At 38.4% G+C, this 16,896-nt stretch overlaps 1 protein-coding gene across 5 annotated transcripts in view; it reads right to left on the bottom strand.

Annotated features, from left to right (window-relative positions):
- Positions 1 to 16,896, bottom strand: part of robo1 (roundabout, axon guidance receptor, homolog 1 (Drosophila)) — a 202,324-nt gene that overhangs the window by 91,732 nt on the left and 93,696 nt on the right. For all 5 annotated transcript variants that reach the window (XM_017416408.3, XM_017416410.3, XM_025005969.2 and 2 more), the window contains one exon: positions 12,467 to 12,793. In XM_017416408.3, coding sequence (XP_017271897.1) covers positions 12,467 to 12,793 — 327 coding nt within the window. The remainder of the gene's footprint in view (positions 1 to 12,466; positions 12,794 to 16,896) is intronic.

A 16,896-nucleotide genomic window follows, 5' to 3' on the forward strand; every position in this document is an offset into this window, starting at 1 on the left:
ATCAAGCTGAAAAGATCTGCAGCAACATTCTTCTTGTGCAAAGTGAATGTGAATACCTGACAATGTCTGGCTGCCGGCAGAGTGGGATCCTGTCATTAGTAAGGATTTGTTTTCAGAGCATCATTTTTTCTGCAGTCATTATTAAGACAATCATTACTGCTTATTTTCCTCAAGGACAGGGACAAATGTTGAAATAAATGTCAGTGCAAATTGTTGCATTAAAAATGCTTTACAAATCAAATTGAAACTTGGAAATGTCTTTATTCAAAAAACTCATGAAGTGGTGGTGTCACTGATCAGCAAAGTCATCTCCACAGTTGTTAATTACAGAGTTTTAGTTTGAATGATTACCTGATGAGAGGCAGATTTCAAGTTTAATGAGCCAAATTCAAGCTCCACAGACAATGTGCCTAAATGTCAAAATGTGTTTACCTGGTAAGCTGGAGATAAGTCTCATCATGGACTTGAAAGAATATCCAGTGTCGTTATTTTAATGGCTGATCAAACATTAACCTTCATCTTCATACAGCATGTGAGACTGTCACTTAAAATAAAGGCTGAGAGGAAATAAGATATGTTGAGAAAATTTTTAAAGAAGATACACATAACAGTGGGGGAGTAAAATCCTTTCATCTTAGAATACAGTCATTAATTTTTGCATATGAAAAGTTTCCCAACGCAAAGAAATCAGCCCATTCAGGACAACCTCTGGGGCATGAAACATCAATGAATCAGGTGCTGGCCAACTGCTCTGCTGAAAGTGGGAACCTCAAAGAATCTTCAAAGCAATATTGGCAGGAAAGAAAAAAGAGAACACTTATAACAGTTGACATCAATCAATATTGTTTGCCAAAAGCACTGCTGGGGGGAATCGAGATTGTGAGCCTCTACAGGAGAATGATGGCCAGACAGAGGATAATCTACATTTAAGAGTAAGTAAGCTGAATTGTGTACAATATCTGCAGTGCTGGTGGATGAAAGCCAGCTGTCAGGGCACTGTGGCAACTGAGTGTTTCATCGCCAAGGACAGTCTCTGTTTGCCAACAGCAAATAACTGCCTCTAGACTATTTAGTACCACCACCCCTCTTTTTTTTTTTTTTTGCTTTTCTGCAAATAAAAGCAGTCTGCCACTGAGATGACACGAGCTCTTCTCAGTGGCCACTACACCACCAGATCAAACACAAGGCAATATATGGAACAAACCCAAAACCAACACAGTAAAGAACTCTGAACTGACCAGACTGCACAAACACAGAATACTGCCAGGCCAAAAAAAGGAGAGAAAAATAAAAAGAATTTCCAGTCACTTTGGTATTCTGGCATATGAAGCTCATGGAAAAGTGAGCACTGCTCATAAAATCAAATTGTTTTGGAGTACCAGAGGAGAGTAGTTGCTATTTTTATCATGAATCCTACACATTGTTATTCTTCAAGCCTTCGATTATACAACTTTGCATTCAAAATAAATACATACATGGCCTAAGCTTCTGTTCAAACATTATATATAAGGGGCAAAAAGTAAATGGGTGAACTGGGATATAAGAGGGGCATAGTGGAAATAGGTGAAAGGTATGTTTAAAAAAAAGAAGCTCCAATATGTACTTTCTGTTATTACTCACATGCACAAAAGGCACATACTGTGTGTGAATTACCGTGATTTACTTGAGTCCAAAAGAGAAGAAGAAAATTACTTTTGGAACAAAAGGTATAAAATTGTTTAATTTTTTTTTGACTGTCAGTAAAACAAGAACAAGAAAATCACTTAAAAACAATCTCCATGGTTTAAGTCAAGACAAAGTTTAGCAAGAGCTCTACTCAGCACCAAATGCAGACACATGTAGCTATAAACACACATGCTCTTACAAACAAATGTCACACAAACTTGTACTCACTCTCAGGGACACGCACACATGCATTCTATTGCAGCATGCTCATTGCAAGAGAGTTGCCAGCTGTCGGAGATCTTAGAGAGAACACAACACCACCTGTCCCCTTATCTTCCCCTCACAAGCCAAGACAGACTCTCTGTCCAACTGGAGCCCCCTCTTTTGGCTCTCTCATCCTTAATGGCAGCTTGTCTGCAATTTTCTCTTTGACCGTGTATTCTTGTCTTTGTTGTTTTTTTTTTCCTATCAGTTTGTCTGCATGTTTGATCTCAAAGTACCAGATTCTGTACAGGCATTCTTTATCACATTAAGGCTATTTCTTTTACGACAAAGTAATTTAAATGCTGTAGTTTTAGGAGATGAAACCCCATGGAATTTAGACAGTTAGAAATGGACATTTGGGCCAGATGTGCCTCCTGTTGTTACCAGTTAGGAATTTGTCCATCAGGTCAGCAACAGTATGTGTGTGAGAGAGAGAGGGAGAGAGATGAGGTGCAAGGTCAACATTGCTCTGTCTTTGTGTTTACATTATCACACTCCTTCACCTCTATCCTCTCTGCGCTCATGTTTTGCTTTTGGTTAGTTAAGCACTTTGACGCACACACACTAAAAGAAGTCAGCCTGAACAATGGGCAAAGTCCACCCACCGATCAACCCAGTTTTGTAGCTTTCTGTGTGAACACAAACCCGTAAGCGATCTGACTCACAAATTTGGGTTCTGAAAGACTTAACTTGGAAACTGGAGTTAAAGAAAGAAATGCAGCTCTGCGACTCTGCTTTACAGTTAGAGAACAAAACTAATGGCAGTGTTGCATGGGCCAGTTAAAATAAGGGAGCACTCTCTCAATCTTTTCTGGCAATGAGAGGGCCACCAGTCAAATAAAAGAACATGTTTTGTTTCCAGGTAACCAGCTATAATGAGAATGTGAATATGGGGGCAGTGCTAATGGACCAGAGTTCCCCTGAAAAACATGCACACCAACTTTCCCGCTCATATACTGTATACACACTTTCACACACACAGGACAGGAGCAGTGGGAACGATATATGCAAGAAATGTTTGATAGCTCAACCAGCTGCATGGGAGTTATGTTTGAATCATGAAGTAAGTATATACTGCTGCTTTTGAGACTACCTGAACATGCTAGAACATATGAAGGCCACCATCAAGTAGGATGGTTTAAATTAACTCAAGGGTTTAGCATTAATTAAGCTGGGCCTCTGGGCAAGGACCATTTATCCACAAAGACATAGATGGGTGCTAAACAGAGAGTAACAAGCCAACAGCACCCAGAGGGCAGCTGAAAAAAGATTTCACAAAATCATCCGGGTCCTGTTTGTCTCAGAGGAGTTTTCCAGCTCTTTGGAGGTTGAAAAAGAATACACACGGCTGTAGTGAACCTTGGGTAATGTGATTAAATCTGGGCAACATGTGGAAAGATGATTAACTTATTCTCTCCCCTCTCTTTCCCTTCCATGTTGCTTGTTGCATTTCTGTCAGGCAATCAATAAGCTATTATAGCTCCAAACAGCAGGTAAATTAACTTAGCGCTCCACCTGCAGAGTCGGCACTAAACTAATCCCATTGCCAGGGAAAAATGTAGCTGGACATAAAAGGCCAGGTCCTGAGATAGTCTGCTGCTAAACCATCCTTATTAGACTTTTTTTTTTTAACAGAAAAAGTCTAATTCAAATGTAAAAAAACAAAATCATGATATTACTGAAACGCTAATAAAATGTTAGAGAGGTATATTAAGCTTCTTGAGAAAAAAAAACTGTACCATTATGGTAAGACAAGACTTAAAAAGTGGCATTAGCAAATGTCAAGCCCTATGATATTCTTAGAGTGAGGAAGAACTCTAGGAAGGCTAGCCATCCAGTCACTATGGAGCATTCTATGTGATCCATTAGATGAGAGCCGATCAGTTAAACACCAGCGCCAAGACATCCCTGACAGTTTAGAATTTGACACTAGTGTAAAATGGAGGAGGGAGAGAGAGATCTGGACAGGAGAATAGAAATATCACCCCGAGCCTAACAACGGTACTACAGCCATACAATAAAGAACCTCACTGAGTCAGATGTCAGCTATTTCAAACTTACCCACAGCAACACCAACTACTGTTTGATTTTGAATGGGTCCTCTCATCTTTTCTCCCTTTCACATGACGTCCTCCTGTCTGTCTTTTATCTAACTCTTTGCCAGTATATGGTTACATGGAGTTCTTTTTGTGTTGTTGCCACACCCTGTTTAGAAAGGTCATGTAGGCACAAAGAAGAGGTGAGGGTGTATCTGTTCTATTCATTGCATAGTCAAGCTCCTTGTCTCCTTATGGTCATTATTAGACTATTGTATAAGTTTACATGCTCTCCATTGAGGATGTTCACCACACATGTAGTATGGGGCCTGAGGTGCATAAACACAATTTGCAAAATTAATAAAGTGAGAGAGATGTTTAAACATGTCAAAGGATATTACTCTCACACTTTTAATCCTGCTCAGTCTGACTTTGCCACTTTATTGTTGATCTAGGTTTTTGTTATGAGCTTTATCATTAGCCAAAACCACTTTGCTTATGAAGTTGGGTTGATTGGTTCAAAGATCTAGCAAGCTAAATATCTGAGGCTTCGAGATAAACATTTTGTAAAAAAGAAAATGTTTATATAAGTACAATACCATATTCAAAACACATTTTTTCCCTGATAAGAGCCCTAATTTTGGATGCATTCTTATGTCAATGGCTCAACAAGGTGAAACTCATTTTCTTCCAACTGGTGTTTTAATGACCAGATTAGCTACTAAAGAATGAAGAACAATTAGATGGTAATAGGATGTCATCGTATATTCCCTGTTTCCATTAGTCATTGACTGATGGCATGGCTGTGACTATTTACAGTCAGCAACAAGAAGACTGTCTCATTTGTAGTCCAATAGCACAAGGCAGATCATTATCAGTGTTTGGGTTTACTGCTTACCTCACCAGCTCTTGCTGCCTGTCATGCTGCAGGCTCAGCAACATGCTACAAAGCTGATAAAATTTCACATACTTTTTGTCACCCTTTCCTTCCCTCTTTAGCAGAAATCCAGGAAACATACTCCCCTGCACAAAAAACTGGAGAAGAGAAACTATAGAGTGAATGGTACAGGAAAAGATACCATGATGTCATGTTAAAGACAGATTGTGCACAAGTGTGCCTAAGATGCTATTTCCCGTATTAACAGCTTATTAGATTTTATGCAAAAGCAGCCTGTCATCACACTTTAGCAATTAAAACCCTGTCTTTCTCTCAATACCCTAAACAAATTATACTTCCTGTCAGTTACAAATCCCAAATAAAATTGGCTGTTAGAGTGCCAATTACAGACAATTTGTAAATGAACATGTAAAAACTTTTAGAATCGTATTGCCCAATAAAAGCACTGTACATAACAACCCGTACATGTACATACATTAACAATGCAATTTTTATTCTGACACACACTAATACTCATGTCCCACCAGGAGCTGCACAAACAAAATGATTACAACCTGTGGTCACCAATTGGTTTTTGAACTACTGTTCTGAAGTTTCAGATTAAGAAATTTGGCAGTTGTCAACCTATTTTTAAAACCTGGATGGAAAAGGACAAGTGCCAATATGAGGCATAATTATGAAATGTATTTGAAAATATGTTCCTAAAAACAATAAGTTGTGTTTCTCATTATTAGATTTTTTTTATTGGCTTGAATATGATAAGTGACTACTATCATTTCTGAATGGTTTTAGACCTTGTTAAAGCATAGTTCAAGATGAGACCTTGAGGAGCTGTGGATTGAATCAACAACTCTCAAGTCAGTAATGACCCTCTCTATCTCCTTACCCACAGTAATGTTGTGTAATTTCAAAGAAAAAAAAAGATTTCTGCAACACATTTACCTTTTCTAAAAATAAACAGTTGCAAGTTTTGAGAAAACCTGCAGTGTGTTTCATTTAGATTTTTTTCTTCTTCTGCCACCTTTCATTTTTTTGTTTGATTTGCATTTTTTTTGTATGTGAATGTTTTGTTTTTTAAAATGAAAATGAATAAACTGAATAATAATAATTTATTTGGGGATTAGAGTAGCTAAGAACTATCAATTGGTGCTAAACTGGTGGTGTGGCTACTGAAAATATGTAATAAGAAAATATAGGTCAGTTAAAGATGCAAGCAGAATCACCTTATGTGGACAGAGTGTAACCCTTAAGTGCATTTTTAAACTTTGTTGAAATGCTGGCTGAAAAGTCTTCAAGTTCAACTTGCCAAACCCCTTAATCCTCTGTAACTCCATTGACTCGGATCGAGAAGCATGATAGAAGGTTTCAAGTGAGGGCTTAACTGGGTTTAATAACCGGACCATGTCTGCATAGCAATATGCCTCGTCATAAGACCAGATACCAGAATGTATGCAGAAGATTTAAAGGCTCATAAACACACATTCATCTAGACTTTTTTGGCCACGAGAGGGACCAAGAGGAGATTACACCTTGCAACAAGAATAAGGGCTCTGCAGAAGAAGCAAAGATTAGAGTCAGCAGGAAACATTCATCTGGGTCTCACAAGCACTGACATACAGCTTATCATATGTAGGTAGAAAGACAATCCAAACAAAGACAGACATGATAAATAATAAAAAAGAAAAAAAAAATCACATTTAAAAACATTTTGAGCACATTATACTTATACAAAAACACACAACACAGTTTTAAGAGGGGGAGAGGAGAAAGTAGCCTTTTATCAGAAGTCCTCCTGAGTGGTTGAACAGGACTAAAGAACTCGCATTCTGTATCTCATCTACACTAGACTAGCACTTCATTATATTATTATCATACTTCACTATCTTGGGACACAGTACCCATCCCACTCATGCTCCTGTTCTGCACTGTAGTCACAAGAGGGATTACCAGGAATCCAAGTGACCAGGAAAGATAGGAAAAAAAAACTCTGACACCCAGACATTTCGCAGCAGTCCTCAGTAGCACTACTTTTTCAAAGGCATCCAGAGATATCTGGGCAATGTCAATACATGCAATGAAATCCTCAAGGGAAACAGAGGAAAGTGGTTAAAGTGGACTCCATGAGTCAGTGTTCCTATTCTTGTTAACAGTAAAAAGACATTTCCTACATGACTGCACACTGAGAAAGGAGGACATCACTGTGGAACAGCTGTGTTAAGCAGATTGAATGAATTGTTCTTTAATTCTCTCTATAGAGACTTCAAAGAAGGCAAACAGTTATCTCAATGAAAAAATGTAAGGTTAATGTCATCATTAACAAAGTACCTGTTTTAAGGTTTGTCTTTTATAGTTTAATGGTACAATTCCTGACACTCTGATTGTGCAGATAAAATAAAGTTGAACCTTTTATCTTAATCTTCAATTTTCTCAAGAAGGAGAAAAATAAAGTGAGGGATGTAAGGCGCTCTGTTGCACTTTGAGGATCATCTCTCCTGACTTTCCTGGCCCAGTAAGCTGTCAGAAATGGGTGGAGCATGGGGTGATTGATGTGCTCCTTTAACCAAGTCTGTACACCTGTCTCTTTTGCTCACGCACTGTCTTTTTCATAAAGCACCAGACTAGACATTGTTCAACAGAGCTGTGCACACACAATGACAGACTGAACCGAACACAGACACATAACTTGTGCACTCCCAAAACACAGGAAACCTTGCCTCATCCATCTTGTCCTTGCCAAGCCTTCATATTTTTTTATAAACTAGTCTATTCATAACAGTTTCTCTTACTCAGCCTTAAGTTTGTTGTCTTTAGGCTTGATGCCAGTGTTTGTTGTAAAACTACACAAAGCCCTTGTAACTTTGTTTGAAAGCCGCCCTGCTTCTCAGCATTGGCTCTTATCTGCTGCTGCTCTACACTTTCCCATGGTGAGCGTTTTCAGCTTTGCGCCTCCCATCCTGCCAGTAGTGTTAGATCTGGTGGGGAGGGCTGTGTGTGGGCGAGGTTATTCTTGCATGTTTGTGTTCTGAAATGCCTAAATTCAGTCTGACATTTCACACATTTTCACAGGAATCAAAGAACATGAACATTTTTTTTCACTTTCACTCTTGGGTGCTGTCAAAGTAGGGAGCGACTGCAAAACTTTAGGTCAATGAACTAACCCAACCAGGGTGGTGTTGCACATATTTAGTCAGGATAGTAAAAGTTTTAGAGAAACAAACTAACAGCAGGACTACACATTCTTTTCAAAGCCAGACTTGTTTTCTATCACAGAAATTCCCCTCTCAAAAATGGCATTTCGTATTGACCAAAAACAGAAAATGTATATTTCAGCTTAAATTACATTGACTGCATTGATTTATGCTAAATACGCTAGGTTCGACAGATCCCACATATCATGCATGACAAAATTTGTTAAAAGAAAGACTAATTGAAATTAATGTATTGAACTGATCATCCCTGCAGAAGTTTCACAAAGATAAACAATTGCTGCAGGAAGTAAAACCAGACAGCTGTTCAAAACAATTTGTTCTTTTGAGGTTTGCAAAATTAGGTTAAGATACACCTAAACCACAGCACATGCCATGCAACTATTAAAAAAAAGAACTAAAATAATTTATTATTAAATTAGCACAAAAGGATAATCTTTACAGCATCAACATCATACATGGAAAACATCCACATTAGTATGAAACTTAGACTTCTTAGTAGGGAAAGCTTGTCACTGACAGCCACACTTGCTCACTCCACTGGGGTTTGAGATTGTGGAAGAGGTCTGCATTCCAGCATGAAACAGATTGGAGCGGAGGCCAGGCAGCGTCTGTGGTGTGGAGCCCACGCCTCAGCTGAACGTTGACTCATGAAGCAGACCCTGGCTGTGCTGTTTACACCAATTTGCTGCGAACCTCCATGAGACAAATAAGTGCCATGGAGCTGTAACACCCCTGGCAGACTGCCAGCACACTCATTGCCACTTCAGCTGGAGTTTAATATTCCTGATTAATTTTTTAGCAAGTCTTTGCTGTTCACATTTCTTTTATTCACCTCAAAGTCTTATTTTACTTTTAGGAACTGATGTTCTAAAAAAGCAAGCACAATAACTCTCAAAATAGCAAAAAAACAAAAACAAAAAATAACTAGATGTTTACCTGAAATTGAATCTAACTTTAATTGTTTTGCAATTAATTTAAAAAGAAAATTCAACTTAAAAAGATAAAGACAGGAAATTTGAAATGATGGACAATTTCACTTCAACCTTATATGTCAAAAAAAGGCATTTATTTTATGGGGTGGGGGGGTTGGGGTGAGCTGAGAGGTACAACAAAAAGATCAAGTTCCCAGCTTGACAGACAGGTTTTAAAACCAGTGGGAGCTTGTGATGCTTCCTTTAAACCAGCACAAGCCAGCCAACTGTTCCCCACACAGCAGATGACTCTAAATCTGTTAGGATGGACCCCACCGCCATCAACACTTCTGACGTCTCGACCTGCCCCCAATAATCAAAGAGTCAGTGAAGCCAGCTGTCTTCATATGGTGACAGAGATTTCACAGCAGCGGCGAGATCAATAAAATGCTGAGATAAACATGGTTGAGGAGAGTTATATGCAGTGAACCAAATTCATGTAAACATCCCTTTTCTTCAGTTGTTAGTGGCTGTGAAAAGTAAACTCTGACTCTGGAGAGAGACATCTATGTGTGGATATGAGGGCCTGCAGCCAGCTTTGTGCGGTCAGCACTGTGCAGTCAGCCAGGCCACTAGACATCAAGCCCTGAGGTTATCTCCTACTCAAGTGGCACAGTGTGCCGTCCATTACCTCACTTTACTATCTTCCAGATTCACGAAAAAGGAAACAAGCTATTCATAGAGCCTCTCAGGGCCTCAGGCTAAGCACTGGGTAAAGGAATCTATTGTGACATATCACAGAGTATGCAGTAAGAGAGCACACAAAACACAACATCTTATTGTGTCTGCATGGCTGTTTACAATCCCTAAACAAATGTGAGCGCATATCTGTCTTACTGATGACGATATTGTCTTGACACAGACGAAACAGATGATACTCTGATTGTGACGCTGTAAAGAAAGAAGCAAACTTCACAAGCTAATTTCACAAAGGCTTGCAAAGGTTTAAAGACAATAAATAACTTGATTGCATGCTGTATATCTATATCTTGCCATAAAGATATAATATACACACACAAAAAAAAACCCAATTCAAATCGAACAGTTTTTGGGAGTTGGGGGGGTCTGTTACATTTAAATTTATCCACAGTGGCTTAGAATTATGTTTGTTTTGTCGGAAAACTTGAGAGGCCTCATGACTTATGGAATGAAAAACTAATAAATATTTTTTGTATATGTTACTAACAAAGTGGAACTAACGACTTTTTGGTCTTAGTCCTTGTTCTTTATCAGTTTTCTGTCGTCAAGGAAGGAGGAAGTTCATTATTTGGCGCTGACATGTTTAATGCAAAGAAAACAATAACATAATGGGGGAAAAAATCCAATCTTAAGCCTGTTTGAAAACACAAAGCAAATAAGATTGATGGTAAATGCATTAGTCCAGGCTTTGGGTTAGAGGCCAAGAGAGAGATTGTGGGCTGTACTGTACATCTAGTTAATGATAAACCAAACAAACTAGGTTAGCTCTCCAACCTGACAAAATAGGAACTGTTGAAACTTGGATTATGTTAACAATTGCTGGCTAAGGGACCCTGTAAAAGCTGGGCTTTTAGAATAACATCTCCAAGAACTTGTGTTCTTAGCTTTTAAGTGAAAACGTTGAAGAGGGAGAGCATCGTAAACACAACTAAAACCATGACTTCCTTCTTTTTGCAATACTAAAACCTTTAAGTCATTATAAATTTAACTTTCAGCAATTCATAAAAGTATCAGTGTGACAAGCATTTTTTACTAAACCAAAAATACAAAATGCTTTAGAACTCTCTTATACATTAAATTTATTGCTCGAACTTTCTTCTCTCATTTTAAATGCAGCCTTGTTAAGAAATCTCAGGGTTTTTTTTTTTTTTTGTTATTTTTCTTTCTTTTTATGCCTTCTTTTTAGTCGGCAGGGTTCCATTCTGGTTGCTCCGACAACATAATTATATGTAGTTAAGCAAAAGCTACAGAGAGGGGTGAGTGAGGGACATCAGCTAAGCAAGGAGGTGAGAGAGTGCTGGAGCACAGTGGTTTGTCATTACTGGTCTGTTTGAACCTTAGACAAAATAAGCAGCCAAGACTTGAGACCGAGCCAATGGTCCTCTGTACTCTGGTCTTCATGTTTCTCACCACAGGTCTTGTTTTTTTAGCTGAAAATCCACCTCTGAAATTAACTGCATATACCTGAAAAAATAATCATTTTTAGCTTAAATATGAACAAAAACATGCAAATAAAAATGCATTGTAATTATTGTAAGGTGCTAAAATTCTAAGTGTAATGTTGCTAACTGGTTGGTATGGCGAACCAACTTAATCACCATTCTGTGCTGAATTTATGCAGCTTATCCTCTCACACCATCTGAAACACTTCATATTTCTTTTGGCGCACAAAAAAACAAAACTGTCCCATAAGAGATATTTTATCTCATCTGAATGGATATACTCCACCAATCCAGCTTAATTTCTAAACTGCACAGCAAGCATTACACTTCATACCTGCAAAAACCCAGCAGCATCTGCCCAGTTTAACAAATCCCTCACACTTCACAACCATTCACACCTATTTACAGTCAAGCACACAAACGCACACACACACACACACACACACACGTACCACTCTTTCTTTCCCTCATCTTGATTAGATTACAGTGAGCGGGTCGGTGACAGCCTCTGGGCATGCGAGAGGAGTGGTGGATATCTGAGCTGTCCTCCTCAGCCCTCACTCCCAGCCAGTCAAGACAGAAAGAGATAATATATCTGACTAACTGACCTTACCAACCAAAGCACCCTTTAAAGAATCATGGGAACAAATTTGTCAACACAGGACACAATTTAAAAAATTAGAGTTGAGATATTTAACAATTTTACATTACGCTGTGTAATACTTCAACTGAGTGCCAATTATTACCCCTGTTAATATTGCCTCAAAGCTTGCCTTGTGACACTGATATGCTTAAATCTACAAAAAAGCAAGTCTGTCATCGCACAAGTGTGTCAAACAAAAAAAATGTTATCTCTGATACTTTAATAAAATGAGTGGAAAAGCTCTACAATGAAAGATGACTGAACACAGATGCAATGATTAAATTCCTTTCAATATAAAACCTCATATCTATCTCTCTGACAAAAAGCAGAAGTTGTGCCAAAACAGAAAGGGCTTTGTTCCCATTGTAGCTTCTGACCACCTACCAAGGGTCCTTTAGAGAAGCACTCACCCTGGAATTATCAGACCACTTCTCTCCCAAGGCTCCAGAGGCCTACAGAGACTTCTAGGCCAAACACATCCTGCCCATCTCCTGAGAGATTATCCAACTCAATGAACACATTGAGGGCAGGAACACTGGAAGAAACCAGACCCTGCTATTCAGCTGCATCTGAATCCAAACTCTTTATTCACAACCACAGCAGAGTGGAGAATGAAACAAGGAGACATGCTGCACTTACTGGCTACTTCAAGGGAGGCGTTGTGGCTCACTGCTTCTCCTAGGTAGTTGCGAGCAACACAGACATATGAACCTTCATCCGGTTTGCTTCGTCGTCCATGGACGATGCGAAGAAAGAAGAGGGAGCCGCTGGGCAGCAGCATGCGCTGAGAACGAGGATTGTCCCTGTCCGTTTCCACCCGCTCGCCATCTTTGTACCACTCCACTGTTGGTGTTGGCCGGCCCTCTGCTTTACAGTTGAGAGTGGCAGGCTCTCCTTTGGATACAATCAGGTCAGATGGGTGCTCTACAATCCTAGGTGGCGTGTCCTCTTGGCGCAGTCGAGATCCTGAGAAAAGTTACAAAGCAAAAGTTTACATCTGCAGAAATTGGTACTCCTTAAATGGATTCTAAAGTCCTTTTTTTAAATAGGTATGGGGTTTAGTCAGTTAAAGCAAAAACGTAAAAACACAAATTTTGAGAATATATTAACTAGGATTTCTATGGTTATTGTCAATGCAGATCAGAAATCAGGGGAGCCAATGGCCAACTTATGAACAGTGTTTGTTTGTTTGCATTTGGCCTATAAATGTTTCATATTCACATTCTTATACACATCACAACGTGCCACATTAAAAAGAAAAGAAAAAAACAAAACCCATGACTGACTGATTTAGTCTTGAAGCCCAATCCAGATCTGTATAAATACAGCATACTGAAAGCTCAGTCAATGCAAGTAGTTCCAAGCAGTTCTTAAACATTTCCTACTCGACTTGAAAACCAAAATTGAGGATTTCCCTTGTAAATGCAATATGTTTTTTTTAAGTTAGCAAAAGATCCCAGTCAGTTAACTTAAGGATTTGCCAATGTTGTGTCAAAAAGAAAAAAAAAGAAAAAAGAAATAGCACTGACAAAGGGTGAGGTCAAGTGTAACAACACTGTGCTGCCCACAAATTTGCCTGCCTTATATTCAGCTTAGTTTGCTCAGGTGTGACCAATGGTGAATATAATTTTTTAATAGCAAAAATCAGCCTAATTAATCAGATGCCTAATCAATTGGTTCACTTCTATAAATAACATTTGATAGCAGGCATGTTTGAAAAACATTTAGAATTATTTTTATGTGTAGAAATTGTGGTCCATTAAGTCTTCCATTGCCAGTACACCTTTGGATGCATTTCTTTTTTCTTTCAGCTCTCAATAAACTACACTTAGCGTATTAGAATGAGAATTGCAAATGTACATTGTGCAACTCCACATCATGGATCCTAGTATTTTTACATGTACACACTGACAACTTTTTAAAAGCGTAAAATGTATTCATTAAGGTAAAATGCAAGAAGTAAAGATCAAATAAAGTGTTAATCTGAACAGCAGCATCCTTTAATTACAGTAAGAGCTTCTTCAGTAACAGCCAACACTGCTGCTGGTATGTGATTGTCATTTCTTAGGTCAAAGAACAAAAAAGAAAACAAATAATAAAAGAGCAAACAAGAATGACACACCTTAAAGGCAAAAGGAAATGAAGAGATAAAAGATGAGATATGGGTGCACCTCACAGCATTTTTACAAAGACGGGCAGGAAAAGAGATCCCACTACTGAAGCGGCCAAATCAGTGTCAGCAGCAGGGCAAAAGGAGTTAACACTCGAGTGCTATCTCTGGTCATTACTATTGCTCTCTGACCAGTCAGCTGTAGCAATCAAACCTGCTTTACATGCAAATGAGCTTCCTGTTGTTAATTCCTGAAGGATAGGACTTGATAGCTGTGAATGCACTGTGTTCCTACACGTACAGTCAGCGTGTTCATCAGAGAGAGACAGAAAGCCCTTCCCTACTCACCATATCACTCAGTTTAGGTCTTTGGAACTCATTCAGCGCCAATTAAAGTGAGTTGGATCTAATTGGAGGCACAGGCCTGCAATTAATTTACCCAGAATCCCGTGAACTTGCCACACTGCCTCATTTATGTGCCATCCACCCATCCCCCATTTCTCAGAGAACTGGTGCTGAGAAGGCATCTTCATACTGGTCGCCACATACTTTGGATAAAGTCAGCATAATTAGTGACAGCTCTGTGGAGAGATTAATCACCTCAGTACAAATGTGTAGAGTGGTCAGTGAAATATAATTAATCTAACAGCCCAATGAAGGACATTATGATTTGAAATATATGCCTAAACTAACAATGGCAACAGATTAAAGTTAGGGACTCTTTGAAAAAAATAATTGATTGATAGTAATCATTGGGTAAAAAAACTCAAATGTTTTTTTCAAAGGTTTGACTTAAAATGTGTATCTAGTCAACCATACTATCTTACAAATAACTTACAAAAATGGCAAACATTAATATTTATAGTAGTTTTTTTCTTTTACATACCTCCAAATTTATATTGTATTTCCAGATATGCTTAAAACTGGCAGTTTTTTTTTATTTTTTTATTTTTGGTGCAAGAACAAGACTGTAAAGTGCTCTTTCTAAATTTGAATTATTATTTGTTCAAAAATAATAAAGTAAAATACTATGCTTTCAATAAATGGACTGAAAACTTACCAATGCCAGCTTATCTTTTTAAAGAGATAACAGCTGTCAAAATATGGAATTTTTCAGTGGGTTTTTTTTGTATACGAGTATTATCTATGATAAAAATAACCACTAAAATTTGCATCATTCAAAGGTCTACCACATAATTTGTAACAAATGAAATCAGCAGAGTCATGTTTCGTTGCCAACAATTACGATTCATTTGTTAACATCTGAACATTGACGGGTACACTTCAAACACCCTTGGCACACAACAGACATTGAGGAGGTAAAATAATTCTCGGATGTAAACAGAGTTGGGGGGAGAACAATAGATTTATAGACGCCAGTACGAAAGTGTAAAGGTAAAGTTCTCTCTTCTGAAAAGAAAAGGCAACTAAACGTTGTGAAGACAAGACTCAACAGAAGTAGGGGCATTTTGGGGGACAAAATTAAGCGGTGGAGAGCATTAGGGCAAAAATTGGGTCAAAGATCACATGCAAATTAGCATTAGCATAGATATTCCTAAATATTGATAGCCGTATTTACTTGTAAACAAAGGCTAAGAATATGTGCTCTTTTTAACACTATTTTAATGAAAATCTTTATGAGTTTGAGTTAAATTAACCTCCAAACAATCATTTAAATGAAACACTGCATATTTTGACAGCTATTATGGCTTTAAATATACTATAATCAATTTGTTTCAATATTTTGTTAAATGTCATACCATAAAATAGAAAAATTAGTCTTGTTCACAAAACCATGTATGTAATTTTGAGCTTTAGTGATTGACGTCTTTTAGTCAGTGGGTGTTCAAAATGTAGGCAAGGCATGTTTTAAGACAAAGAAAAATTTTGGAGAAACATATTTAGCCTTTGCTAAGATTAACCATTTCTGGCGCTAAATAAAATTGTTAAAAATACATACCCAAGCTTTGAGGCTATTAGAGTTGTCTGAAGCACAACTACGAAGGCTAATTAACCTCCTGCAACCTGCTCTCATCAGAGCTTTTAGAACCTATAGACATTATGCTAACAAGGCTCAGCCCATTAGTCAAGCAGAGCTAACTCTTCTAGCAAATACAGGCCCATTACCACTGCAACAACTCCTGCCACCACCACCCTTCATCAGACAAGACAGGCTCGAATGTTTTATTAAAGAGAACTTTGAAGCTCTGCTGCTCTCTACTCCACCCGTACCCTTCCTGATTTAGATTGCTCCTCTCTAATTTGAAATAATTTAAAGTTTGGGGTTTTATAGGGGGACCATTAACTATTCACATGTGGCCCATCGGGGGAGAGCTGTGCAATGAAAGGAGCTGTGTTTGATCACAGACTGTTCACTGCGCATAATTACACTGGATCCGCATGACGAACATGCAGAGTTACAATACAATTTACAACAGGATAAAGTTTTATGAAAAGATGGTAAAATAAGCCAGCAACTCAATATTAAGAATATTGCATGAAAGTCAAACAAGAGATGTTTGTGTGCAATTCCTGAGAAAGTTCATGTGTTTTAAATGTTGAGTGAATCTAAGCATATATCAGTTACACAGTGATAAAATCCCTACAGTGCATGTGTGCATGTGTGTGTAGCTTTTGCAGTGCTGATCCCCACAGACGCTTTGAGTGACCTCCGTTTCTTCAGCTCCATTACCCCTCAACAGGGGAAAAAGACACAGGCGGTGATCAGGATTATTCTGTCATACAACCACCCCTGTGCTCCCCTCCACAGGTGCAGGCTTCTATACGATAACTGGTGGACTAACATCACTGCTTTCCTACTTGAAACACAGCCAAATCTGAGACAGAAACAAGAGATGAGCAGAGTGCACACTTCACAACTGAATCAAGCTGTTCTCTTGCTCACTTTGCTTTGAGTCATCTAACCTTTTTTTTTTCAAAGTGCTGCCCTTCCTTCTCC

The sequence above is a fragment of the Kryptolebias marmoratus genome, linkage group LG2 (assembly GCF_001649575.2).
Source record: "Kryptolebias marmoratus isolate JLee-2015 linkage group LG2, ASM164957v2, whole genome shotgun sequence".
NCBI classification, from domain to species: Eukaryota; Metazoa; Chordata; class Actinopteri; order Cyprinodontiformes; family Rivulidae; genus Kryptolebias; species Kryptolebias marmoratus.